The sequence below is a fragment of the Sander lucioperca genome, chromosome 19, assembly GCF_008315115.2.
Source record: "Sander lucioperca isolate FBNREF2018 chromosome 19, SLUC_FBN_1.2, whole genome shotgun sequence".
Lineage (NCBI taxonomy): Eukaryota > Metazoa > Chordata > Actinopteri > Perciformes > Percidae > Sander > Sander lucioperca.
In genome coordinates this window covers 27,926,140-27,952,324 of record NC_050191.1, presented here as the reverse complement: position 1 = coordinate 27,952,324, position 26,185 = coordinate 27,926,140, and the positions used below count along the sequence as shown (strand labels likewise).

The 26,185-nt window shown below is 40.9% G+C and overlaps 1 protein-coding gene across 5 annotated transcripts in view; it reads right to left on the bottom strand.

Annotated features, from left to right (window-relative positions):
- Positions 1-332: 332 nt before the first annotated feature.
- epha7 (eph receptor A7) overlaps positions 333-26,185 on the bottom strand; it is a 96,442-nt gene continuing 70,589 nt past the window's right edge. Inside the window, exons 6-18 of one of the 5 annotated variants that reach the window (XM_035995273.1) lie at positions 23,411-23,535; positions 21,798-21,966; positions 19,599-19,743; positions 17,938-17,993; positions 14,572-14,697; positions 13,122-13,307; positions 12,689-12,750; positions 12,259-12,468; positions 10,217-10,366; positions 6,630-6,823; positions 5,831-5,986; positions 4,274-4,375; positions 333-3,522 (exon numbers count right to left, since the gene is read on the bottom strand). In XM_035995273.1, the coding sequence (XP_035851166.1) occupies positions 4,315-4,375; positions 5,831-5,986; positions 6,630-6,823; positions 10,217-10,366; positions 12,259-12,468; positions 12,689-12,750; positions 13,122-13,307; positions 14,572-14,697; positions 17,938-17,993; positions 19,599-19,743; positions 21,798-21,966; positions 23,411-23,535 (1,640 nt within the window). In that variant the 3' untranslated portion in view covers positions 333-3,522; positions 4,274-4,314. The remainder of the gene's footprint in view (positions 3,523-4,273; positions 4,376-5,830; positions 5,987-6,629; positions 6,824-10,216; positions 10,367-12,258; positions 12,469-12,688; positions 12,751-13,121; positions 13,308-14,571; positions 14,698-17,937; positions 17,994-19,598; positions 19,744-21,797; positions 21,967-23,410; positions 23,536-26,185) is intronic. The other 4 variants (XM_035995269.1, XM_035995270.1, XM_035995271.1 and 1 more) reach the window with 4 other exon arrangements.

Below are 26,185 nucleotides of genomic sequence, written 5' to 3'. Positions count from 1 at the left end.
CTCACTGGCTACTAGCAACTGTGTGGAGGAGGGGTGAGGGTGTGATCACGGAAGGCTTGAATCATGTGGATGCGCCGACAGTTTTGTTGTCATTAATTCCTCATGGGGGAGACAGAAACTACGCACTATAGCGTTAAGATCTGTTCTCAGGAAAACAGGAAATGTAGTCTTTTTTTGTCGGTGGACAACAAGACGGCACATCTCAGCCAACATGTGGTAAACAGTGGCTCAGACAGGGCCTGGTGAGTCTCACCTGGTCAAATCTACTGGGCATTATTCATACAGCCAAACTCAGCACGTAGTATTCATCATTTACTTTTTTCTGTTGTCAGACAATAGAACAAGTATAAAATATTGATTTGTTTGCAGCTTATCAATATTACCTGTTAAAAAGGCAGTGATTCCTATGCAACTGTGCTAATGAGATCCAGAGCTGATATAATTAGTTAATGAATATAAAACAGAAAGTGTATAACTGACTAACGCAAAAATGCCAAAAACTCACGGGTTGTGATCTGAATGTGAATATTGCTGGATGTTTTAGTCCTCTGTGCTAGTTAATTAAATATCTCTGGATTTTGGACAGTTAAGTTGTAAACTGGGCTTTGACAAAATGTGATGGGCAGTCCTCCCTATTTTATAGACCAATGGATTTACGGAAGATAATTGGCAGAGTCATTTATAATGAAAACACTCGTTAGTTGAATCCCAATCATCATGTTATGATTGCAACGTTATCAAGATAAACAGGATTAATGAGAACACCTGTATTGTGTGATGAGCTACATTACCATTTAAAATCAGCGATCACAGAGAAGATTATGGCCAAATTATACTGTCTGCGTTCCAGGGGTTCGTGAGGTCTGCACAGAGCCCAAAAAGCATAACTGTGCAGACAAACGTATATGAAGATATCTGTATTTGCAGCCGTGCATGTTTGCTGTTTTTTTTAAATCTGTTTCAAGATTATAGCTACACCGTTATAGGTGACAGACTTTACTCAATAGTGTCTTGGCAGGCCTACATCTTTCCCTCACCTTTCACATGTATCCACCCTGGAGACCCTTTTCTAAGGGCTCTGAACCAGATTAGTCGGGACATTGGGCCAAAACGGACAGAAAAATGTGTTTTTAAATGTAGCTGGCTTATTGTGGATGCAGTTTTTGAGATAATGGAGAGAATGGAGAAAGCTAGTCATTGTTCTACTGTTTGTCAGTGAGGTCAAGGCTGATGATTCCTGATGTGGTTATGCTTTTTCTTTTCATTTGAGATTGAAAACTGTTGAAAGAAATTACCGTGTTTTTGAAAAAAATTGATTTATCTCAGGTTGCAGCAGCAGTAGAAAATATGGTCGTAATGGTTACCCTTCTAAGAACACCACTCCTCTTTACATGACAGCTGAATAACTGCATTCTCTTATCAAAGAATACTGCACTAAAACATCCTCAACATGGAAACTTTCTCCTTTTTTTGGATGTGATGTGGAGACAGATGGCACTGAATAGGTTGATTGGCTTTTAGCACATCTTCTGCAAAGTCTCCCCTCGTCTCTGTTCCCCATACAACGCCTTATGGAAGAAAAGTGGAGCAATCTTAAGAGACACTATAATGCATGTTCTGTCACATCTACGCCTGTGAGGGATGAGTGGGAGAGACGCATGAATAAACAGGGGAGCTGCATGGCGGCCTACAGAACTGGGATGGTGGGATGTAACAGCACGATCTGCGTCTGACTCCAGGTCCATCGGTTGGTCCGACATTTTCAGACCCATACCCTGAAGGGGCTATTTGATTGGTGGACAGCGTGTTGGTGTCGGAAGATGATGTCCGCATGACTAATTGGCACCTTCCTAGTGTTTCTAATGGTGCCTCTTTCATCTCTGTAGCCACTCGAGTCAACATTTCCATGCCGCGTTAGATTCCCATCAAACGTTTCGCATATCATAGTGGCAAAACACAACATGATGATTTCATTTGATGACTTGGCACGGCTGTTTTCTGACCACTTTTCAAACCGTTTTTAGGTCAAAGAGTTTCTTTCCTTTCCTTTCCGTTCCGGCGGTGACGGAATCTTTCGAAAGGGTTTGTCTCAGCACAGAACTCACATACGATAAAACCTAGCACCTTAAAATCTCACGTCAGGACCATTTCTACCTGGTAATTATTGCTCTGTTTAGTCCGCCTCTCCTTCTGCTGACTGTGTCACTTGTGGCATTAAACCGTGTCTGTGCACTCAATTTAACCAGTTCAAGTTCCAGATAAAAAGACATCACGCTACAAGGAAAACATAAAAGTAGGGAGCTTGTCCACCCTTTAAATGAATGCAGAAAGCATTGCCATTGAAGTGCCTACAATAGTGGCAATACTTCATCTAACACATTTTAAGGCAGTATTACGTCTACACCATTCTTGGATCCACCCTTAAAGAATTGTATTTGCAGCTGAACAAAGCACCAAAACAAACACTGTGTGTGCAACATTTTAGGCAAAATGACGGCAAAACAATGTGCGGTGGCTTCAATTTCAATAAAATCTTTCAACATTCTACTCAATAACCAAGTAACTGTTCTGCGTTTCCTGTAGTGAACACTAAGAAAAAGGATATTGCTACTCTGATATAAAAGTCTGTTCAGTGTTGCACTCTTCAGAAAGTTCTGCAATAAAAAGAATTAAAAGGTTGAAATCACGTCAAAAACCCACTCCTGTAGGCTGCAAACAAGCATGTGAGGATACCATTTTCACTTCAACAGCACATGAAGGAAAACACGAGTCACTGCAAACAGTTCAAACAGTCCAGCATGTGTCAGCACAAAAAGTACCTTTGAATCTGCACCTAAAAAGTTCCCTCTATGTTTGGATAAAAGAGAGTTTACCCTGTTGTCAAGTCCAAAAAAACCTGCCACACAAGCCACAACATGTCACTGTGGCAGACAGAAAGAAAATGAACAAATTAGAAAAAAGGAACAAGTGAAACCACCGCAAGTAGACAAGTAGTTATTTTTTGTTCTTTTTGAAGGAAATCCATAGCCTCGGTGTGCACTTAAATCATTCATTAAGTGAAAGAAAACAGAAGCGTCAAACTCCCTTCCAATGCGCCATTTGATATGTGATTGAGTTCATAAGCGCTTCTAGAATAACAAATAGAAAAAAAGAAGAAGAAAAAAGAAAGTCATCTCGTCCAGGTAGTTTCTTTTTTTGTTGCTGTTTTTTGACCTTCTCCTTTCTTTAGTGCCCTTTAAAGAGGCGGACCACAATCCTTCACTGAGGAACAAAGGAATGATTTCACTCCAGACACAGCCGGACGAGTCAGACAGAACACATGTCCGTTTACTTTGACTATTATCCCACTTCGGTCCCAGGCACTGCTCCAGATACGTTGTGTTTTCGCTTCGGCCCGTCACAGTCGGTCACACCTGGACACCCGTGCCGTGGAGATGCAGCATCTGGGCTCTCATAGTCTGTATGCTGCTCATGATCTTTTTCTGATGGCCCACCAGCGTGATCCCCAAACTCATCACGTCCCTGCAAGACAAGACAAAACATCAATCAATGCACCGCCCCACAGTCAGGCAAAAGAAAAACAGCCTCTGCTTTTTCATTATTGTGAGTTAGGGTACAAAAAAGGCAGCTGAACACAGCATTTATTATTATAAATCTCAATAATGCATTTCAACATCAATATCAAGGCTGATGTAGTAAAAAAGTATGATCTTAAGTTTTTTTCTTGGGAAGTAGGGGTAGGGGAAAAAATCGGTTCGTGATCAGATCGTATCGTGATTGTTTTTGCGACGGTTTTAAAAATCGATTTTCTTTTTCATTTTTTCTTTACCAATGATTGACCTAAATATTTCCTGTTTATATGGTACCGCCGATGGTGACTACATCATATCTGTTTCCAGTAAAACAGAGTGAAAGCAGAAAAAGCAGAAAGTCCATGTAATGTTCTTCTTTACAAAGTAAATAAATGTCAGACTGACTGACTGACGACTGATGTGATGTCATTCTTCTTAGAAAACTATCAGTTTTTAGAAATGTCTCATGATATATTGTCTCTAGAAGTGTATTATTCAAACGTTATTTTGTTACAAAGAAAATTGCAAAACTATTCTAGAATCACAATGAATGAAAAAGTGTGTTTGGAAAGTCTATTTGAACCCTTGAGCATTTTATGGGGATGTGGAAACACATTTTGACATCTCACGGTCATTGGAAGTTGAGAGTAACAGCCACATTTCTTTCCTTTGTTTCGTCGCCTTGGTTTGCTAAGGCTTACCCAATATAATGTCTTTCATAATGCCTGCATGATATTCCAGGTCATTCACAGGTTATATTATCGATTGTGTGAGCTTGTTCCAATCTGTCGTCCCCAGCACACCTATGACACAAGGGAAAAACATCTAATCACTGGCAAAAAACCAAGGCTGAAGTGCACGAGCCTGAGCGTAGTTTGTAGGTGACCGCAGATCTGGAACGAGCATTCTGTCTCCATCTCCAAGAAAAGTCTGAAGGAATTTGTTGAATATTCTAAGTGTTATATTTGTACTGGTATTGTCAATATTTTGTGATATTGTCTGTGCTGAGTCTATTGTGATTCCTTTTTTACTGTCTGTATTTTGTGGTATTTGTCTGTGTTGTGTCTACTGGGTATTGAGTTTAAAGTGTCTGTATATTCTCTGTTGTATGGTTAATGTTATCGGGCCCCCTCTGAAAAGCTTTTAGTAGGTTATTTGGGGTTCCCCATTTCACGCGGCCTACATACGATCATTGTACCTTCTGAAATTGTGTTTTAATGATACGATGATGATGTGTGAATAAATAAGAAAGAAAAAGTCTGGGCCGATGCTCATATTCAGCCTCGCTCAGTGCAGTAAAGCAGTTCATGACGCTCTCGAAGAAGATGAGGACCCACAACGTCTGATATGGGATTGTGAGACACTATAAATAATAAATCATTTTTTCACAGATCTGTTGTTTGAAGTTTATTAAAATCCCACACATGGCGTTCCAGTTGACCACAGAGCATCACATTACTTCATCCTGTGAGATTTTGGATCATTTATGAAAGCTAAACCAACATGCACACATGCACAGTAGTCGGCAACTTACTGTACTTGTGGGTGTTATGTGAAAAGAAAATGATAGGGCAGCAACAGAAACTCTCACTTATCAGTTCCAAAAAAAATCTACTTTGCTGATTTTTTCTGTCTGTTAGTTAAGCTACAAATGAACAAAAGTCAATGAATTATGGGAAAGATCTATGTCCTTTGAGCCCCTAGAAGGCTTTTAATGTGAAACATCTGTGGTGTGTTAAGTTGTATTGAGGGTAACTAAATAAAAATAAAAAACAGCAAACTAGAAACATTTCTAAATATTTAGTGTATGAAAAACGTTTTTTTCTGATATAACGACAAACTCGGAGGTTGTGCTGTTGGGAAATGTACATTACACTGAATTAATGAAGACAACAAAAACACATGGAGGAAGTGCTGAGTTTGCAATAAAAGCCAATTAAAACAGGGGCAAATCAATGACCAGGGAGGCGTCTTAATAAAATATATAAAGTAATAAATGAGGGAAGAAATAAAGGCCGGGTTATCTCTGCAGTTTAACGGCCCAGGCCAGTGTTTGAAAATGTACGGTAAGTAAACTAATAAACCTCATGGGATGGCAGTCTACCTAAAGTGGCTGAATACAAAATGCAACAGTGTAAAGAATGTGTTTACTCCGGTTGGGCTAGAAGGAAGGGGAGTGTAGGAGATATCACAGTCTAACTGTGGCTGGTATTAATGTTCTCTACTGAGGCTTAACCACTGGCTTCATATCTACTTACTCGATTGACATCCTGGCCACAGATTCCAGGGAACTGTAGCCAGCCGCTGTGAAGTTGTCTCTGTATCGCTCCATCTTGATGGCTTCCAGCCACTCTCCCACTGAGCAGAAAGCGGTGAAGTCTGGTGTGCTCTGATCCAACAGTGGACTAATTGGTCTGTGGGATGAGCACAAAGTGATGTTTATGTCTTATGTGAAAAAGGAAACGTTCCGCTGAAAACACAATCAAGCAGGAGATGAGACAAAGTGACTACCAACGGCATCCAGCGGTGCAGTAAATTGCGAGAAGGGGGGAAAAAAACTAGCAGATTGGAGGCTTCAATCAATAAGAAATTCACAAACAGATGCAGCATGTCGGCTTTCTTGCTTCTGAAAAATATTTGTGTCAATATCTTTTGAATCTGAATACATACACCACATACTGTACAGTCCCTGTGTAATGAAGTGCTTTTGAAGCAGCTGTAACCTCTCGATCTCACCTCTGGAAAGTATGTTCTGACTGCAAATAGAATAAATCTGACAAACGTCAGACTGAGGTCTGGAGTTCCCACTGCACTTTAAAGTACCAGGAACTCATTACAGAGATTGATTTAAAAGCCCTACTATTGACCATAGAGCCATGGAAGCTGCTTTGGGGTATTGATCTCCTGGGATTTGTCTTTCATCTGTGAACTACAGAGGCTAAATCATCCACTGGACACTTTGGATCATCCACTAATGCACTAAAATAAAAGTTCAAATTCTTTTATTGTATGAAGCCACATTTTAAAATGATTCATTCAGGCTTTTTATTGCCTCACCTTGTACATGTTCCCACTGGGGTTTTCAAGGTGTTAGGGTTGCGGATCATCTTATCAAGGATGCCAACTATCTGATCGAATTTGGGACGTTCGGCTCTGTCTTTCTGCCAGCAGTCCAGCATTAGCTGATGCAGGCCTGGCGGACAGTCCATTGGGGCGGGAAGACGGTAGCCCTCCTCTATCGCCTTTATGACCTGGAGAATGCAAAACAGATGGAGGCATTAATATCAGCTTTCAGTATCATCCTAAACCCAAACCCTTCACAATCAGCCTTTAGTATCACCCTCACTATAAACTGTTTAGTATGAGCCTTTAATATTACCCCAACCTCAACCCCAACCCCAACCCCCAAATTCTTTACTTCTCATTTCTATCTGTAATGGCAACACATTCTCACTCCCATCGCGTCAGAAAGCAACGCTTGGTCAGGTGCCTTTAGTGTGTGTTATTGACGCAAAATGTCTCCTTTGCCGTCATATTTAAATGCTCTTGGTCGGGACTCTTGGAGTCATTTTTTGACGCTCTGGGTTGGGACGTACATTTAACTGACATGCGGCACAAGAGCAGGACAGTTCGGTTTAGGAAAAGATGGTGCAAACATAAACATATTAAACATTAATATGAAATATACAATACAGAAACAAACACTAATGAACTTTCATTTGAAGGTCATATTAAAAAGGTTGTGTGATTTATTCTGATCAGGCACATTACCAAAATTAGACCTTTTCATTCACTGATCCTGAAAAGGTTATGCATGCTTTTATTTTGCCTCGGCTTGGTTATTGTAGGGCTCAGTCGGAAAACAATCTGCTGCCTTCAGTTAGTGCTAAACGCTGCAGCTCGGCTTTCAACCATCTCTTTGGCAGATGGGATCATATTATATCTGTCCGTGTCTGTCTTTACTGGCTGAATACATTTTTACAATTGATCTCAACATTTTACTGATTACCTTTAAGGCACTACAAGGTAAGGTTACATTGTAGATATTTGGTATACATACCATAATGGTATACATTATATGCCAGAGTGTAGACCAAGTTGTGAGTTAAATTTCCCACATTGTTCATGCATGTAAACAAAAGGCTATATTTATACAGCTGTGATCAATAATAGAAAAGATCTTTGCACGGAGCCTTTTAACCTAGTCTCTTGTCACTCTGCATCATGCATGCATTTTAGCAAAGGGTTCATTAAAAGTCAATGCTGTGAGAATGGTAGGTGCAGCATGCACTTTGATTCAAGCCCCTAGCTCCCCTTCCTTTATTGTGTGGATACGGAGCTGTGTACGTTTCTGCATATATTCATCAGCTACTTCTGTCAGGACCGCTCAGACAAGAATGAGTCATGGAAGGGAAAACGTGTCAAAACATTGAAACTGTGGGGAAAAATGCAAATAACGTTATTGCTGTACCCTCGGAGGTTTACTGACATCTTGACAAAGTGCAAACATTTCTGACATTGATGTCTGTCAAGTAGCTGAGCGTCCAAACACCACATGCGCCACTTTAATGCCCGGCCATCTTGTTTAGCATTTCTAACATCTGATGGTTCAATCAGCATGCCTCTGCTTTGGAGCGCCAGAGAATCTTAACAATGTTTAGGCCTGATATTGTGGGTGCTAAACACATATAGGAATCTTGAGGCCTGAACTAACTCTCCATCTACCATCAATCAAAATGTGCCAAGTGTCCGACAATAAGAACAGCTTTGAGTGGTCTGGCCCAGTTGGATTCCCTCAGTGGGAGTTGGCAGGAAAGCAGGCAACAGCACTCAGAGAACTGCGGGTGAGTCAACCATCATAGCAATTTGTGACATTTGTTAAAAGAAGTGTGTTCATTGAGGAAGAAAAATCTGAGCAATGTCAGTTAGCTCTTACAATTTACTTGATGGTAAAGCACCTAAAGGTACCTTCTCTGATTTTCATTCCAGCACTTAATAGAACCCCAAAATTTCCAAACTCCCCTTCCAGCACTGAGTTTCACAACATCGGCAGTCAGATGGGAGAAGATTCTGGGACTTTGAAACTGTGTGTACTTTGACTTTTTTCAGTTTTAAGAGCTGCATTGCTGGAGCTAAAATAGCTTTTTGTTTGGACTGTGTTGCGCTCGACTGAGGTTTGACTAAACTTCATTTATATTGACTCCTATTTAAATATTTGACTTGTTATTAGGATACAGCTACAGCATGCTGTTTTTCACTTATGTTTAGGTTTTGTAAATATCCAACATAAAGCGGTCTATGTTCCATGTACAATGAGAGTGATGTAAACTAATTCCCTCTCTTGCAGTAAGTGAGTGTACTGGAGCTTTTATGTTTCATTGAAAGGTGTCAAAACACAGAAGACATTATGGAACATTTTCCCAGGTTGAGTAGTGATTAAAGACATTTGAATCAAAAGCATTCTGCATGACAATTGTTTTCCACTCCTGTTATTTATAATAATAACCAGAATCAAATCTCTCAGGACTTCATTTTTATTATGTGTCCCATTTCACAACTGTTTCTCCTTGAAATGGATTCAGACTGCATGATTAGAGAGAAAGAGAAAGACTTCTTGAACTAATTAAGCCCAAGGTTACCGTGCCCGCCGAGCTGTTCTCACCAGGGTCTCGCCAGAAAGCCTCAAAGAAGAACCACAAACTGGGATTCTGTCTGTGATTTTCTCTGCTTTAGTGGGATGACTTCTTAAGAGATAATTAGGGGGTGAATCTGGGGGCAATTCCTGCCCCCTTTCAGATACTAGTTACTAAAATAGTTGGAAGATTGGAAGTAATGCATAACCATTGTACTAATGCTCTTTTTACTAGCTTGTTAGGATTTATGGTTCAGAAACTCATCATGTTAGAAAATAGTAAAAAACTACCATTACAAGTTCTCTGAGCTCAAGGCAATGTCTTCAAATGACTTTTTGTTTTTTTACTTATTTTGTTCGGCGAGTGAACTCATATTTAGATGTTCAAAGTACCCCTTTAAAATCAGAGCATATCTGTGTATTTACATGATTTACAAAGCAATGTCTTTTTTGATCCTTGGTTAGGGCTTGGTACCGAATTCAATACTTTTTAGGCACCGACCGAATTGTCTCTAAAGTATCGAATATCGAAAAATGCCTCGTCATTCAATAACCAATTTCAATCCCTAAGGAGTGAATCTCATCAGAGTCAGTGAGCCAATCAGCATGCAGAATGCTTCAACTAAGATCTAATAATGTCTGTGATTGGTTGTCTAACGTTACACGTTGTAGAGACACGCAGGAAAAACTCTACGTTACACAGAGACGGCTCACGTAGTAGGAGCTGGAACATAATTACAAAGATTTGTGCCGAAAAGTGTAATGTTGTAATTTATTTTTGTTCATAAAATTGGTATCGAAAAGTATCGTTTAGGCCTTGGCCACCAGTGTATGAATGTGTGTGAATGGTGAATGGTTCCTGTACTATGTTAAAGCGCTTTGAGTAGTTAGTTAAGACTAGAAAAGCACTATATTAATACAGTCCATTTACATTTACAGTACAGTCCATCTGCAGAATGACACACACATTGATTTAGTAACATAATGACTTTATAGCAGGAAGTAAACTTACGTCTTGATTGGACATATCCCAGTAGGGCCGTTCCCCATAGGACATGACCTCCCACATGACAATACCATAACTCCATACGTCACTTGCAGAGGTGAATTTGCGATACTGTATGGCTTCCGGCGCGGTCCATCGGACGGGGATTTTGCCGCCCTGTTCGGTAAAACGGAGGTCAGTGGCTGGAGTAAAGATCAAATTCATTACATCCTGCATCTTCCCCTAAAATAAAAACATCAATTAGAGAGAGTACAGGGCACTACCCCCTGGTGGCTCAAACGGGTAATTGCATTGTTTAAAAAATGAGTGGAATAATTACATCTGGCATGACCAGATATTAAATAAATATCTTAAATAACACAAAACAACTAAATGGTGATAGGTAATACATCTGATTTCATATACTGCTTTGGTAATAAAAATATTACCTGGCTGACGATGGGAGCAGCAGGATGCAAAAAACGAAAGTTACTGTTGCACTAGTCTGGACATCTCGCCGTACCAACCTTGCAATAAAGGTTTCCTAAATGCCATGTATATACATGTGATGTCAGCTTACTAATTGATTGCGGGTTTTGTGTAGATTTGGACTTTTATACGTTTATTCCACTTTGTTTAAACGGCGAAGTGGAGAGACCTCGTATGTGATGCTCATATCGGCCTTGCTGGATACACCGTATCATTTACCTTTTTGTGGATCTCCTGATCGCTGTGGATTACTTTTTTTTGTCATTGGATTACGGCAAAATGCGGATCTTTTTTCTCAACGTGTCTTAACGTTTTATGGTGTGACTGCGCTTGGTTTCTGCGTTTGGAGAGGCATCTCAACAGACTGGAGGTCCAACACTGATTGTTCACTGTTACATTTTAGTTGAATTTAAGCGTCTGTCTATTGCGTTCCAAAACAGCCGTGCCGCGACTGGATTTCATAAGGGCGAATTGTTAAGTTGTTACAATGTAACTTAAAAACTTTAAAAATAAACATATATGTTTTGGAATATAATGTTCAGCTTTGGCAGCTTTATCTATGTGCTAAAATATACAATGACGATAGTGACAAGTCCATAGCAACCAGTGTTGAATTTGTTATATCCCAGCGTCCTTTGCTGAATGGTCTCAATGTTTTATTGTTTTATTTCATGTGAATACTAGTTTACTAGAGGAGTAACTTAGTATTTGAAGTAATGCAGTAATGCATGAAGTGTGCATTTAGTTTCCATGCTTATTGTGTTTCCACAACAATGTTAGTGAGTAAATCTACTGAAATGGCCCCCACACCATAACAGAGGAGTGGGATGTGAATGCAGAGGTTAACTCCTGTACATCATGGCTGTAAAAATCAAATGGTATCTGTACTTCTTTGTTAAGTGCAAACTTGCACGCGAGGGGAGGGTCATTCCTTTTTTTCAAATCGTTTTGGAGGGTCATAGGAAAATTATTTCTGACGTGGGGAGGGTCACGTCTTTTTAGGTTAGAGGCCACAAAACTCCTCCGATGGCCCCTTAATTAAATAACGAACAGTCCCTTAGTTTCAACTTATGAAGCCTTTATTAAGAGCGTATTGTCAGAAGGTTGTATTTACCTGTGTTTGCACTTTTACTAAATGTTTAGGGTTAGGGTTACTTTTACTGAAAGGACTGCATACAATTTTGTTGTACAAGTACAATGATAATAAAGACTATTCTATGGAAACATATCCTGTTTTGAATATTAAAAATGGTGTAAACTTTCTGTCAATATAATTTTTAATATTTTTTTCAAGTTTCTTTAAAGTCCTCCCCGGTTTTGCCAACCTTTGTTTTATGCAAACACTACAACTTCCCTCTGCCATACTGTATGTGTTCCTGTTTCTGTCTTTATGTTTGAAAAAGAAAACAATTGGCCTGCAGAGAAAATGCAATAGATATTGTTCTTATGTAAGTCTTGTAATCTACACTGCTGTGCTGCAGACTGCCTGGGCGTGCTCTATTCTCATGCACCGGCTGTGACTTGATTAGAGGTTTCAGACAGGCTCTGGCTAGAGATAGCAAGCACTTTAATTGACTCACAGTTGTTGTGTAGACAGCCTCGGGATCGTCGTCTATCACCCTTGACAGGCCGAAGTCAGACACTTTACATACAAGATTGCTGTTGACGAGGATGTTCCGCGCAGCCAGATCCCGATGGACGTATCCCATATCGGAGAGATATCTCATCCCCGCTGCTATGCCCCGCAGCATCCCCACCAACTGGATGACTGTGAACTGACCATCGTGTTTCTGCAGAGAAACAAAGGCAGGGTCAGCCATCTTCACTGACCATGAGGGAAATGTAGGTCACAGCACTGCAGCAGCTCTAGCACAAGATTTATGATATGTATGGGATGCAGAGATCCTGCTGCAGACCGCCTGCTCTCTGGGACACATTTGAGCAAATGCAAAGAAAAAGTGACAAAAAGACGCAGCTTTGAGCCTCCTGTGTTTCCAAGGTGAAACTCACCCTGAGGAAACCGTCTAATGAGCCGTTCTCCATGTACTCGATGACGATCATCACCGGTTTTCCTGGAGAACAAAAAAGATGGACAATAAAGAAGATGATTAATTGATGCCTGAACGTGTTTGCTTACAAAATGCTTCACAATAAACAACTGTGCCGAAACTGCTTCCAAGTTATTTTAAGCTCTGTGTTTCATTGGCTTTTAATTAAAAGTTACCATCTGCTCCTTTTATTACAGCGTCTAAATGAGAAAATGTTAAACAAGGACTGTAGCTAATTTAATCAGATATAATGCCACTCTAACTACGGCACTCCTTTAGCTCCCAAAGATAAATATAACTCTGGTGAAACCGATCTCACGGGATGTTTAACCGTCTCGCGGCGCCAACATCGAGTTCACACTTTACATTTTTATTTCACATTCTAGTGGGATTACCTCGGGTCACGACTCCCTCCAGGTGAACGACGTTGGGATGGTCAAACTGTCCCATAATGCTAGCCTCGCACAGGAAGTCCCGCCTCTGCTTCTCCGTGTAGCCGACCTTTAGCGTCTTGATGGCGACCGACACGTCCCGCTTTCCGGGCAGCTTGAGCCGCCCGCTGCACACCTCCCCGAACTCACCTTTGTGGGATGAAACCATTCATGAGTTCAGAGTTCTTTATTGCCCCTCAAGGGGACATTTGATTTAAAAAAAACAACGCAATAAACAAGGCATAAAACATCTTAGCAGCACGCAACCAACAGATTGATGGAGAACAAGTTCATCACTTAAAAAGCGTACAGTGTCAAAAATTAATTGGAAAGGCCCAAGTGACACTAATAAAAAACTGTGCATTCAGGAGTTATGCAAGTTAGGGTTTAGAGTTCCTCGCTGCAGACTAAAAAATTCCAGGGTCTATTCAGCTCCTAAATAGCTGCAGATGAATGGCCGAACAGGCCTGTGTTGATCATGGGGATTTGCAGATTTGCGCTTTTGCACCGTTATTGTTGTGCTTGTAATCTCTGCACTGAAAATTATTTGTTTTTTATTATTAATTATTTTTTGAGTAATGTTTAACTATATGCAGTGTGTGACAGAATGGGCCATATTATGGTTTGCTGTATGGTATTGTACAGTATCTGTTGTACGTGTTGTATGTGTTGTTGCTGTTGTTTTTTTATGGCTGCAGCACAGATTAAGTGCCCAAGACAAATTTCCCACTTTGTGGGACAAAAAAGTTAATCTTGAATCTTGAACAGCTTTAATTGCCAAGATTGGCTATACCTTCAGCAAAACTTGTCTGTCAAAGATCTTTGTTAGAGAGAGCTGCTGTATGCCCATTATCTTGCTGGCCTCTGTAACAGTTTTGGACAGACACCTTTTGTTTTGTACTGTAAGGTTCCCATAGAATTAAATCAAACAAAAAGTTACAATGGACTCAATGTAAGATCTGTAAAATAAAACCATCAGAGTATTGTCCACTTTAAAAGAGTTTAGTAGTAGAGTGAGGTGTGGGTGGGTACAAAAAACCCTTCACAATGACAAATTTATTAGTGTATTTTGAGACAAAGCAGCTGTGTCGTGGTGGAATACAAATTGGAGTGTGACATCTTGTTATACTCAGGGGAGTGTAACCAAGACCTATAATAAGACATGCTAGAGATGCAAAGATACTGCCATTGACCGCCTCTGTAAAAGCCATGTGGCAGCAATTTCTCAGCTGTGGGGAATCTGTGACTGCCTCTACCAGACGCAGCCCGCACATTCATTGCAATGAACTTCTTCCCCCTCTAATATACAATGCATGGAGCTGTGTCAGGGTGTAAATATTTGGCTGTCAGTGTGATGTATGAGAGCACGGAGTCACTAAACAACAAGAGCCGAGAGAACGGGGGGCGGGCTCACCTGCTCCAATAACCCGCTCGATTTTAATGCAGGAGGCGTCCAGCTCCTTGGCAAATTGATGGACAGCCCTGTTTGGGTCCTCGTAGGTTTCAGGGTCAATGTAGGTTTTGGTGCCTGGAAATTTAACTGTAGAAAGGTAAGAGGATTACTGTTATGATTAAATATGCACGCTACGCACCGGCAGACACTTGACAGGCAAACGATTACTAAGACCGGTGATTCAGAGGGAGCTGCTGAACAGTCAAATGGGTTCTCACAGAAAAAAAAAAAATCATCACAAATGGGAAGCAAAGATTTGAGCAGTGGTGGAAGAATTATTCAGATCCTTTACTTAAAGACCACTAAGGCCTATATAAAAAAGACTTCAGATACAGTATTAGGGGACCATTAAGGCCTATATAAAAGAGACTTCAGATACAGTATTAGAGGACCACTAAGGTCTATATAAAAGAGACTTCAGATACAGTATTAGAGGACCATTAAGGCCTATATAAAAGAGACTTCAGATACAGTATTAGAGGACCACTAAGGCCTATATAAAAGAGACTTCAGATACAGTATTAGAGGACCACTAAGGTCTATATAAAAGAGACTTCAGATACAGTATTAGGGGACCACTAAGGCCTATATAAAAGAGACTTCAGATACAGTATTAGGGGACCACTAAGGTCTATATAAAAGAGACTTCAGATACAGTATTAGGGGACCACTAAGGTCTATATAAAAGAGACTTCAGATACAGTATTAGAGGACCACTAAGGTCTATATAAAAGAGACTTCAGATACAGTATTAGGGGACCACTAAGGTCTATATAAAAGCATCCAAAAAGCAGCATGTCATAGGACCTTTAAGCAAAGGTACTAATACCACACTGTAAAACTACTGCAAGTAAAAGTCATGCATTAAAACAAACTTAAGTTAAAGTATGTAAGAATCATCAGGAAATTGTAGTTAAAGTATTAAAAGTAAAGAACTCTCCTCCCATTGTAGAAAGTATAAAGGATCCAACCAGTTGTGTGTTTAATGGTCTAATCATCTCAGCTGGACTTGTAGCCGTTATATTGTTGGCTAGTTTACTTTAGAATAAAACATCAGATTTTATAAACTACATGTGTTTTGTGTGCAGAAATCTTATTATGTAAAGTAACTAGTAACTAAAGCTGTCAGATGAATGTAGTGGAGTAAAAAGAACAATATTTCTCTCCGAAATGTAGCGGAGTAGAAGTAGAAAGTGGCATGAAAAGAAAAGACTCAAGGAAAGTACATGTACAGGGGGGTTGATCCTCTGAATTTTGAAAATCCAAAAGCAAGTACACATTTGTCTTTGGAGGCAAAGAAACATTGTAATACTTAGAACTTTACAAGCAGCTGAAAACCTAATTGATTAACCGCCTCTAAATACTTCATGTTGAAATCCACTTTTTAGCCTTGAAGTATTTCACTTTTAAAACCATCTATTTGGATTCATGTGGTTTAAAATCCCCTCTTTGATATTTACAGAAAGTAATTTTTAGTTTCGCAAGTGCTTGATGTTTTCGTAGAAATTCAGATAAAAGAGTAAAGCTCTTACTGACAGCCTGATAGGAGGGATCACTTGTGTTCAGGCTTGATTCGCTTGTTCAAGTTTATATCATTCATTTTTAATTCTTGGGTCTGAATTCACCCTTAATATATACAGTAAGTTCATTACATTTTTGAAGTTGCACCACTTGATATAGCCTTCTGGAAATTAAAGAGTTGGATTCAAATTAATCCCAAACATTCAGATAGATGGTTTTCAAAGTAACATATTTCAATGCTATTAACATTTTTTGTCCAGATTTTTTCTGGACAAAAAAAGTTTTCAGAACATCCATTTTGATTTACAAATAAGAATGTGTTATATTCTTTGAAAAATCATATACAATATAACCAAGATAAAGTAGAAAAGGACACCGCTCCAATCATTTTTCCAGTAACACCGATATGAGAAGAGTTCATGAATATCCATGAAGCGGTTTGTAAAAAATAAGGAAAACAAACAAGGCCATAGATCGGGTTAGGGGATCACATTCTGCACAAATTAACAGCAAATTACAGGATCCTGCACTTTTAAGTGAACACACCACTCATGGGGGCGATTGCATTGTGAATTTAAATTCCACTGATAACAATATAACCTGTCAACTTTCAAATGTAATGAGCTACTACAGCCATAATACACTGGATAAAATTCTGAACCAAAAACAAGAGAACAGAACTGCGAGCTGATCTAGCTGGAGAGACACTTATTCCCTACATGGAGGGAAGCCAATCCAACAGCGTAAATACAACAAGCGCATTGTGCTCCTGCGAGGGGACGCCGGCAGCCCAGATTTCCCTCCACTTGCTCCCATAATTGCTTCGTCCATCCGAGATGTCAGTGGATCTGATAGGAGATGTCTTATCACCACTTCCTCGCTGCTACATGGCAGACAAATTGGGTCTACATGTTTGAATTTGCGCTATCTAGCTTCTGTCGCCCTGGCAGCCTCTCATCATTTGATATTGCACAGAGGATCGCTCCATTAAGCCCGACACTAGCCATGTTTGTGTTTTCTACCCCCGTTTTGTTTTTCTTCTTCAGGGGGTGGGGCCGGTGAGCTGCTGCGGTGGTTCTGTCAGACACTTAGTAGTAGCCAACCCGGGATCAGCGGCACTGCCTCTGCTTCAGCCGTACACCCTGTGACACCCCTGACCCTTTGTTTCCAAATCAGCAGTTTGCCTACAGCGCAGATCATTACGGCTCCACTTGGGGAAGCTGTCTGCAGCTGTATCTCCAGGGGCATCATTAGGGGTGGTGTATCAGTGTTAAAAAAAACCTCTTACTGATAGAAGGCGCCCAGAAGCAGCCTCTTCCACAGAGCAAACTGTGTGCACACCAGAAACTCCGCCACTCACTAAAACCACCTGATGTCTGGCTTTTTACGTTTTTTGGAGAACACTCTTCCCTCACTTGTCAACCTCTGCTCCCTCCCTGACAGCTGTCACATTCATGCGTTTGTAGTTTCCTAACTTCTTCATCCCCACAGATGGAGTCTGGCCAATCAGCAGCAGATGTTAGCCTGATTGTTCCCGGCTTTGACTCAAATCAAATGAACTGGGATCAAACACTCATGCCTGTGGGTGCTAATGGGTTTTAAAGGCACCCTTCCTGTTCAGTTTGCAGTGATTGAGATGCCTATGCCTGTGTGTGTGTGTGTGTGTGTGTGTGTGTGTGTGTGTTTTGAGGGGGAGTTTGTACACATACATATATACTTTAAATGTGTGTGTGTGTGTGTGTGTGTGTGTGTGTGTGTGTGTGTGTGTGTGTGTGTGTGTTTGTGCGGATGAATGCAGGCACTCACACTGGAAGTAGAGCTCCTCGTCTCCCTCCTGATCAGCTTTGCTGTACCCGCAGTGCCTGCGGGGGGTGGGGGGGGTGAAGAGGGAGAGGAAGAGAGTGGCAGAATCAACTGATTGTGCTGAAGAAATAAACGCCCTAAATTACAAGAATTTTAATGCAGCAACTAATGCCGTGCATGACAAATGGGCTAAGAAACTCGGCGGAGCAGCAGGAGCTGTGAACCCAACAGCCTACAGCCTCGAGCGTCTAATCATGTAACACATCAAATGAAACATGCACTGTAAAAGGTCTGCTCAACATGTCTGGTAAAATTAACATGTTGAATGTTCCCTCAAGCACAGGGTTGGTCTTTGAGCACAGACCAAAAAAATACCAAAAAGGATGACGTGGGAAGGCTGAAGAGGTGATGGACATGCCCTTACTGTTGATGCAGATTATGTATTATTATGACTACCAACTTCTGCCATCTAACATCTAACTGATTAAGAGTCACTTGGTTTGGATACAACATGCTTAAGAACTCTTTTATACATCAGTCTATCCTGTTGCTAAAGCAAAGTCAGTGTGCTGCCGATTAAGATCTGGACCCGAGGACATCATGAAACATGTTTCTTTGTCATGGCTGTTGATGTGTCTTTATCTTTGTACTACATGTGTAATTGTTGTCTAACTCTGTGTATTTTTGTTTAATTTCTTCTTTTTGAGCGGAGCTGCTAGGGAACACAAAATGAATTTCAGTGTAAACTGACAGTAAAGTATTATCATGTCATATGGTATATATATATATATATATATATATATATATATATACACATACATATATACAGATATATACAGATATATATATATGTATGTATATATATATATATATATATATATATATATATATATATATATATATATATATATATATATATATATATATAAAACATAATAAATAATAGTAATATAATAAAAGCTTTAAAAGTCATGGTTTACTGGCAAACCAATCTAAATTAAAAGCTAGGTGAGGGGCATTGTGTTTTGCATGGTCTGCATTGGCTGCCAGCAGTTTCTGTTTGTATTGGGGAAAAAAAAGTATTATTATGATTGTTGTAAGTTATTATTGAAGTTATAATGTCTTTTTACATGATTTTTAATCAGATTTATGGATCTTTATTTCCAGCTGGGCCAGAGATACTGCTATCAGCGTAGACTGATACCAGCGGGATGTGTATGATGTCGGCTTGACTAACTCATGGCTCAGAGAAGAAGTCCGGATGAATCCACCATTCAAAGCAAGTTGTGATGAAATGCCATTCATGCAGATGCAGATGAAAACACAGATGAAGTATGTGAGGGAAGGCTGATAATGACGAGGGGCTGGATACTTTGTGGTGGTGGAAGAAATCTGTGTGATACTTGATGGAGCCCTCAGGATCTCCCACAGTCACACACAGCCAAAGCTGTCTTGCTCTGGACTACTTGGCTCATAATGGCTCTGCAAAAAATAGCTTCAAAATCTTGTTGGGACTGGGGGGGGGGAAATAAAAAGATGCATCACACAACCCATTAGCACAGCATGCCACGAGATGATGGGTGCACGTGTTTGTGCGTGTGGCGGCTCCGCAGGCGTGGAGGCCTGTGAGTGACAGAAAGGCTAATTGACAAGCGCAGACTCACAGGAGCGGAGAGTCAATGGGGCCCGCGAGAGCGTACCTTCTCCCGATGATGAAGCCGAACACCATGAACACCAGGATGATGGTCCCCGCCACGGCCACCACCGCGATGATGATGACGGGGTTCTGCTCGCTGGAGACGATCGCCGCTGATGACACACACACACACACACACACACACACACACACACACACACACACACACAGACATGCACAGACACACGCACAGACATGCACAGACACGCAGGAAAGACAGAAACGCTCAACTTCAGCACATCAAAGACTACAATCTGCTAGAGATGTTCCCATACCAATACCAGTATACCAGTATCGGGGGGGAAAAAGCCTCTGATACTGCTTAAAATGCTGGTATCCAGGGGGGATTTTAGCCCTTTTTTAGGGGTGTTGAATCACCCCTAAACTTGATCCTGGGACCCCTAAAAAATAATTGCTAAAAACAAAAGTCTGTTAATCTATTGTGAGCTACAGAGTTCTGCTCTAGGACTATCACAGCACCGTGAAACTAAACCCAGAATCTAGATACCTAGATCATTCAGGAACAAATTCTGAACCATTTTCAGCATAGTGCTTGTCAACCATTAGTCAAAATCGCATACATCTCTAATTTTCCCAAAGTTATGGATACTGCATTTTGGAAATGTCTGCTTTTCCATAGATACATATCTGATTTCATTTGTAATACCACCTGACCTTTGTAGTAATAGCCCTGTGGCTCAGCATTTAAGGAAGTTTTCTCAGAGTTGTTGGTGTCTTTTTACTTACATATAATTCAGTGTTTCCCCTACCATGATGGTCCAGCAATGATGTTAAAATGCACAGTTAGCCCAGTAGAATAACGTTTAAAAAACTATGTTAAAAGGGGGCCAGGCACCCCTAAAGCTCTGATCCTAGAATCGCCCCTGCTGGTATCGGTATCGGAAAGTACTGGAGTTTATGCACCAATACCACGCAATGTAGCCCCAAAGAAAATCCAAATTGAAGTAGTTTTATTTATGTTCTTTTTCCGTTATAACTGACTGTCAAACTGGATAATAAAAGAAAGTTCTGTGGCATTCATTGCTTGAGTTTGTTCATGTTCCACAAAGAGTTTAACCTGAGCCAGGCCATACAACAATGATAGGAATCATATCACTTCCATACAGGGATAGTAGTATACAGTTGTTAAAACATAATTAAATACATGACACTCTGGTATCAGATCGGTACTCGGTATGGTCAATATGTAAGTTCAGGCATCGGAAACGGTATTGGGAAGGAAAAAATGGTATCGAACCATCTCTACAATCTGCAGGACATAAGTGAGCCCAATGAGAGACTGGAGATGGATACCCCCCCCCCCCACCCCCCACCCCCCATTCCCTCTGAGAGAGTGGAGGAGGGACGCTTCTATTTTTGAGCCGTCCTTATACACACGGCTCTACTGTTTCAGAAAGTGGGCTTAATAGTCCCAGACGGCGACGGCGATGCCCTTCATCTCAAACAAAGACACATTCAGGTTGGATTGTTTCCCATTCAGAGCTCCCACACTGCTCAAACTGTTTTTCGTTGCCGATTGCTCCGGAGAATGGCTTACCGTAGCAACGTATAAATTCAACGCAATCGAGTGGCGTGTGAGAGGGAAAAATTCATGCATTTTAAATCAAGTGGATCTGCGGCGTGTACATACTTGGAAAGAGAATGATTTTTGTTTGGCCTGTCTGAGGAGGAAGGGGGGGGGGGGGGGCACTTGTCTGTTCCTCAGACAAGCTTCGATATCTCACTAATTGTCTATTTTGGGAGGAATTGATGCACTCAGTTGTCATATTACACACTTGCAGGCCGTCACAGAGGAAGCTGTGCTGGGTAAGGACACAGTGACCGGACTGCAACTTCTAACCTTGTAACAGGATACACTCTGCATGTGGTATGAGTAATTAATGTGTCCTTTTATGCAGAAATGTTGGATGTAAGGTGGGTGTGGGCGTGTTTAGATGGGCAGGTTGGATCTTAAAACTAAAGAGAAATAAATGATACAGTGACTAATGGAGGGTTTTTACAAATTAGAAGAGGGCTGATGTCGCGATATCGCGATGATGATAAAAAAACGATATATTGTGCAGTTCTAATTTGTTTACATCCCTACTACAGATAAACCATATGGTGCAGCGTGTGTTCTTGCTGTGGTAGTTCTTCTAACTCCTACCTGTGGTCTCCTCCTTGGTGGTGATCTCCAGTCTGGGGCCGTAGGTTCCGTAGCCGGCCTCGGTGAAGGCCCGGATCTGGAACACGTAGGCCGTGCTGGGCTTTAGGTTGTTCACTGTGGCCGATGTGGACCTGGACCTCACCGTGGAGTACACCCGGTCCTTCTGATCCTGTACAGGAATTCATCCCGTTTCAGTTATAAATGAAATTGTCACCGCGTGAAAGTTTGGTTTCAATGAGTCCCATTCAGTGGTAAAATGTAGCCGAGTACATTTACTCAAGTACTTTACCTTAGTACAAATGTTGAGGTATTTGTACTTTCCTTGAGTCTTTTCTTTTCATGCCACTTTCTACTTCTACTCCGCTACATTTCAGAGAGAAATATTGTTCTTTTTACTCCACTACATTCATCTGTTACAGCTTTAGTTACTAGTTACTTTACATATTGAGATTTATGCACACAAAACACATGCAGTTTATAAAATCTGATGTTTGATTCTAAAGTAAACTAGCCAACAATATTAATATATAATACAATATAATTCCATGGTAGACTTTAAAGGTGACAGGTCAGTTGACGTGTTTCACTGACAGGGGCTTAACAGCAATCGCAAAACGGCAAAGTTGAAGCGAATGGAACTGATACGGTAGGAAATCAATATTTCTGTTCAAAATACCAACTCAATACAAAATACACTTAGTGTTGTGAAAATGTGCCTTATGCTGAAAGTACCATGTCACATAACTAAGCTATAGTACAGCTTATCCCACCCCCTTTTTTAATACCGGCTTTCATTTGAGAATTTACAAAATCGAAGAATAATTAAAACACTGCTAAACATTTTTCTTATGAGGCTTAATGCTGATCTCATACCAATTGTACAGAACAGAACATCTTTCATTTTAATTGAGATTATGATCTAACCATTAGGCAGCCTGCCATATAGACAACATAAACACATAGGAAATATCTTCTTCATTAAAGAATCTATCTGGATGCACAGGCTGTAAGCATTGTGTACTTTGTTGTTGATCTGTAAATGTTTTGCTCGGCGACAGCCCAAATGGAATGTCAGGGTCTGTTAGGGCTGTAGTTGTTGTTTCCAATTTTCCACTTTTACAGCTGGGCAGACCACAGCCACAGTACGTGACATAGGAGACTGATTCGTTAGTGTTTGCGAGAGGCTGTGGCCAGCAGGACTGGCATCAGAGCTCTGCTACCCTGCCTTTGATTTGCTGGCTTGAATTCGCTCCATTAAACCTTGCTGTAAAAAGCTGATGTGTTCAGACTTGAAACACAGGAGGAAAGCAGCAGCAGTATAATCTATGTAGAAGGGGAAAGCAGATAACAGTAACAAATGACGCGGCCTGTGTGTGTGTGCCAACATGTGCGTGGGGGCGGCTGTGAAGGACTGCAGCCTGATTAAAATCTTATGAGCATCTCATTCATTGTTGCAATTATGAGACAAAGAAGGTACTTGCAGAATCTTGTGAATTCCACTCACAGCAGCATGCAGATCGAATACAAAACCAAGAGTCGGCAAAAGTGAATGTGAAGTGAGAGATGGAGGGGACGGGGGTTTCAGAAAGAGACAAGGACACAAACAAACCTACCTTTTCGTAGTATTTGATTTCATATTCTGTGATGACGCCGTTGGGTTGCTGGGGCTCCTGCCAGGACAGCTGGATACTGCGCTGCTGCACTTTCTCCTTGATGACCTCGCTGACCTGGGACGGAGCTGTTGAGACAAGAGCATGTCAATAAGCGCAGGGCAAAGACTCTCTGCACGCACAGGCATACAGCCGGCCACAAATCAGCCGCACGACTCCCCCACCAACAACCCGTTCTCACTCCCAACTCGTAAAATACAACACATTCTCACTCCCAGTGTGTCAAAAAGCGACACTTGGTCAGGTGCCTTTGGCGTTTGTTGCAAAAAGTCTCCTTTAGCTTCATATTTAGATGCTCTGGGTCAGGACTTTTGGCGTCACTATTTGACACTCGGGACTCGCGTCTAGCCCTTTGGCATCATATTTAGATGGTCGGTACTATTGGCGTCACTTTTTAACGCTCTGGGTCGGGACGTACGTTTAACTGATATGCGACACAAGAACGGGACAGTTAGGGTTAGGAAAATATGGTGGGTGGGGTTACAAAATGTATGTTTCAGTGACACGCGGGACAAGAACAGGACATGAACCCCGGTCTCCTGGGTGAAAGTCCTTAGTTGTTTGGCCCATCCACCCCCCCAACCAATCTCCTTACGCAGATTCTCAGTCTTTTATACTACTCTCTACCGTTGTCTCTCTTAATACTACGTCATCTTACAGCGGCGCGGTCGAGCTGCTGCTCTGCCCGGTGCATCCCGTACAGAAGCTAAAAGGTGATTTTTGCGTCTGCGTCTGACAGACACTGACCAAGCGTTAGTATTTTACAACCCACCAGCACTCAGCGGCCCCAGCCAGACGACTAATATACCAAATGTTTACACCTCAGGATCGAAATTCCAATTTGCAGTGCAAACAGCGGAAGATAGCGTTACCCCGGCCAGTGGGATATTGCAACATCTCAATTATGAATGACAATTCAGTTCAATTCATTCCAGCATTTTCCAGCGGAACAAGCAGGCACTTACTCTCCCTGATGACAGACCTACTGAGAGGGAGAGGGCTGTACCTGTAACCTTCTGACACCAGCAATTATCTCTGGCTCTTTCTCTTTGCATGACTCATTTTAAGTGTCTGGCTGCCTGGATTTACTGCTGCCGCATTCAGGTTTGCTAAACACATACACACAGTTCTATTTTGTTAGTTGTCAATACCCAAAGGTAATGGATGCTAACAACCTGTAGCTGGAACTCAAGCCTACACCGGTGCCCTGTAATGTCTCAGCATCCAGCTCAAGCATTGACTGTAACACTACAATGCTACAGCAGACTACTGTAGCATATAGTACTATATAATACTATATACTTCATTCAACTACTCATGTAAACACTGCATCTACAGTTACATGCAAAGACAAGACAAAACAAAGATTTATATTAAATGTAATTTAAGGGGAAGACAAAGGTTCTCACATCAACAGTTAAAACTGCATTCATGGATTTTTTTTTTTAGAGCGGTAAAACTAAACCAAAATGGTTAAATTGACACCTGAAACTCTAGGTTCCTCACTCCTAGTGACCCCTTTCAGAATACACCGTTGTTTCATGTATCGGTAATACAAAAATATCAATCTGTGCAGCTTTAAAGTCATATTTCCTTAAAGGAGACATATCATGCTCCTTTTGGTTTATACTTGTATTTCAGGTTTCCTCTAGAACACGTTTACATGCTTTAATGTTCAAAATTATTGTTGCTTTTTTCTCATATTGTCTGTCTGAATATACCTGGTTCCACCCTCTGTCTGTAACGCCTGTCTCTTTAAGCCCCCCCCCGTTGTTGTTTTTTTAAATCATTTTCTAAGATTAAGGTTTATACTTCTTGATTTTAGTGCAGAGATTGACTTATTTTCATCACATTCACTCCATTTTCCTAGAATGTTCTTGAAACAGGTTGATTTTGATTAGGAACAGGGTCAAATATTCCTGTTGCACTGGCATACTTCTCCCTTCTTTGACTTGAGAAGTTGGAGATTTTCTGCAGTGTGTCACTGCTGCTACGACTTCTGCAGCTGAGGCGTCAACGTCCATTACTCTACATCATCATCACCTTGATTATAACCACCATCATTTTCACTGCACTTTCCTTAAAGACCCCAGTGAGAAAAAAAAGAGGGAAAGCTTTTTGGTTACTAAATCTCACCCCAAGGAGATGATGCTTTCAAAAAAGAAAAACGCCTATCTGCACTCTAAACAGCCCAAAATCCTTTCTGTAAACACGCTGTGAAATCTTGATGACTCATGCTGCACTTGGGGCGAATCACATTAATTAACACGTCTTAGCAAGTTTGAAAAGGCATCCTGGGGAAGACGTGAACTCCAAAGTAAAAGCCACTTGTCAGAAGCTGTTCTTTGGTTTCTATTTCATGGGGGGAAAAAAGGAGAAAGCTTGTAAATTTACATCAGAGATGTGAATTCTTAAATGACAGTTTGATGATATGAATGTTGTTGATCGTCTCATTGTGAGCAATTTACAAATACATTTCTCTACTGACATACAAATTTGGTAGTGCAGTGTGCCAAAAGCTTAAAGTCTTAAGCATAGGGCTGGGTATCGTCCAAAAACATTTTTGTTACTGGTACTGGTACCAATACTGTGACTTGGAAACCGGTTCCTAAACAATACTTTTTACAATACCGGTTATATAAAACAAAAAGAAATGACAACATTACACATTACAGTCTCTGTGTAACGTAGAGTTTTTCCTGCGTGTCTCTACAACGT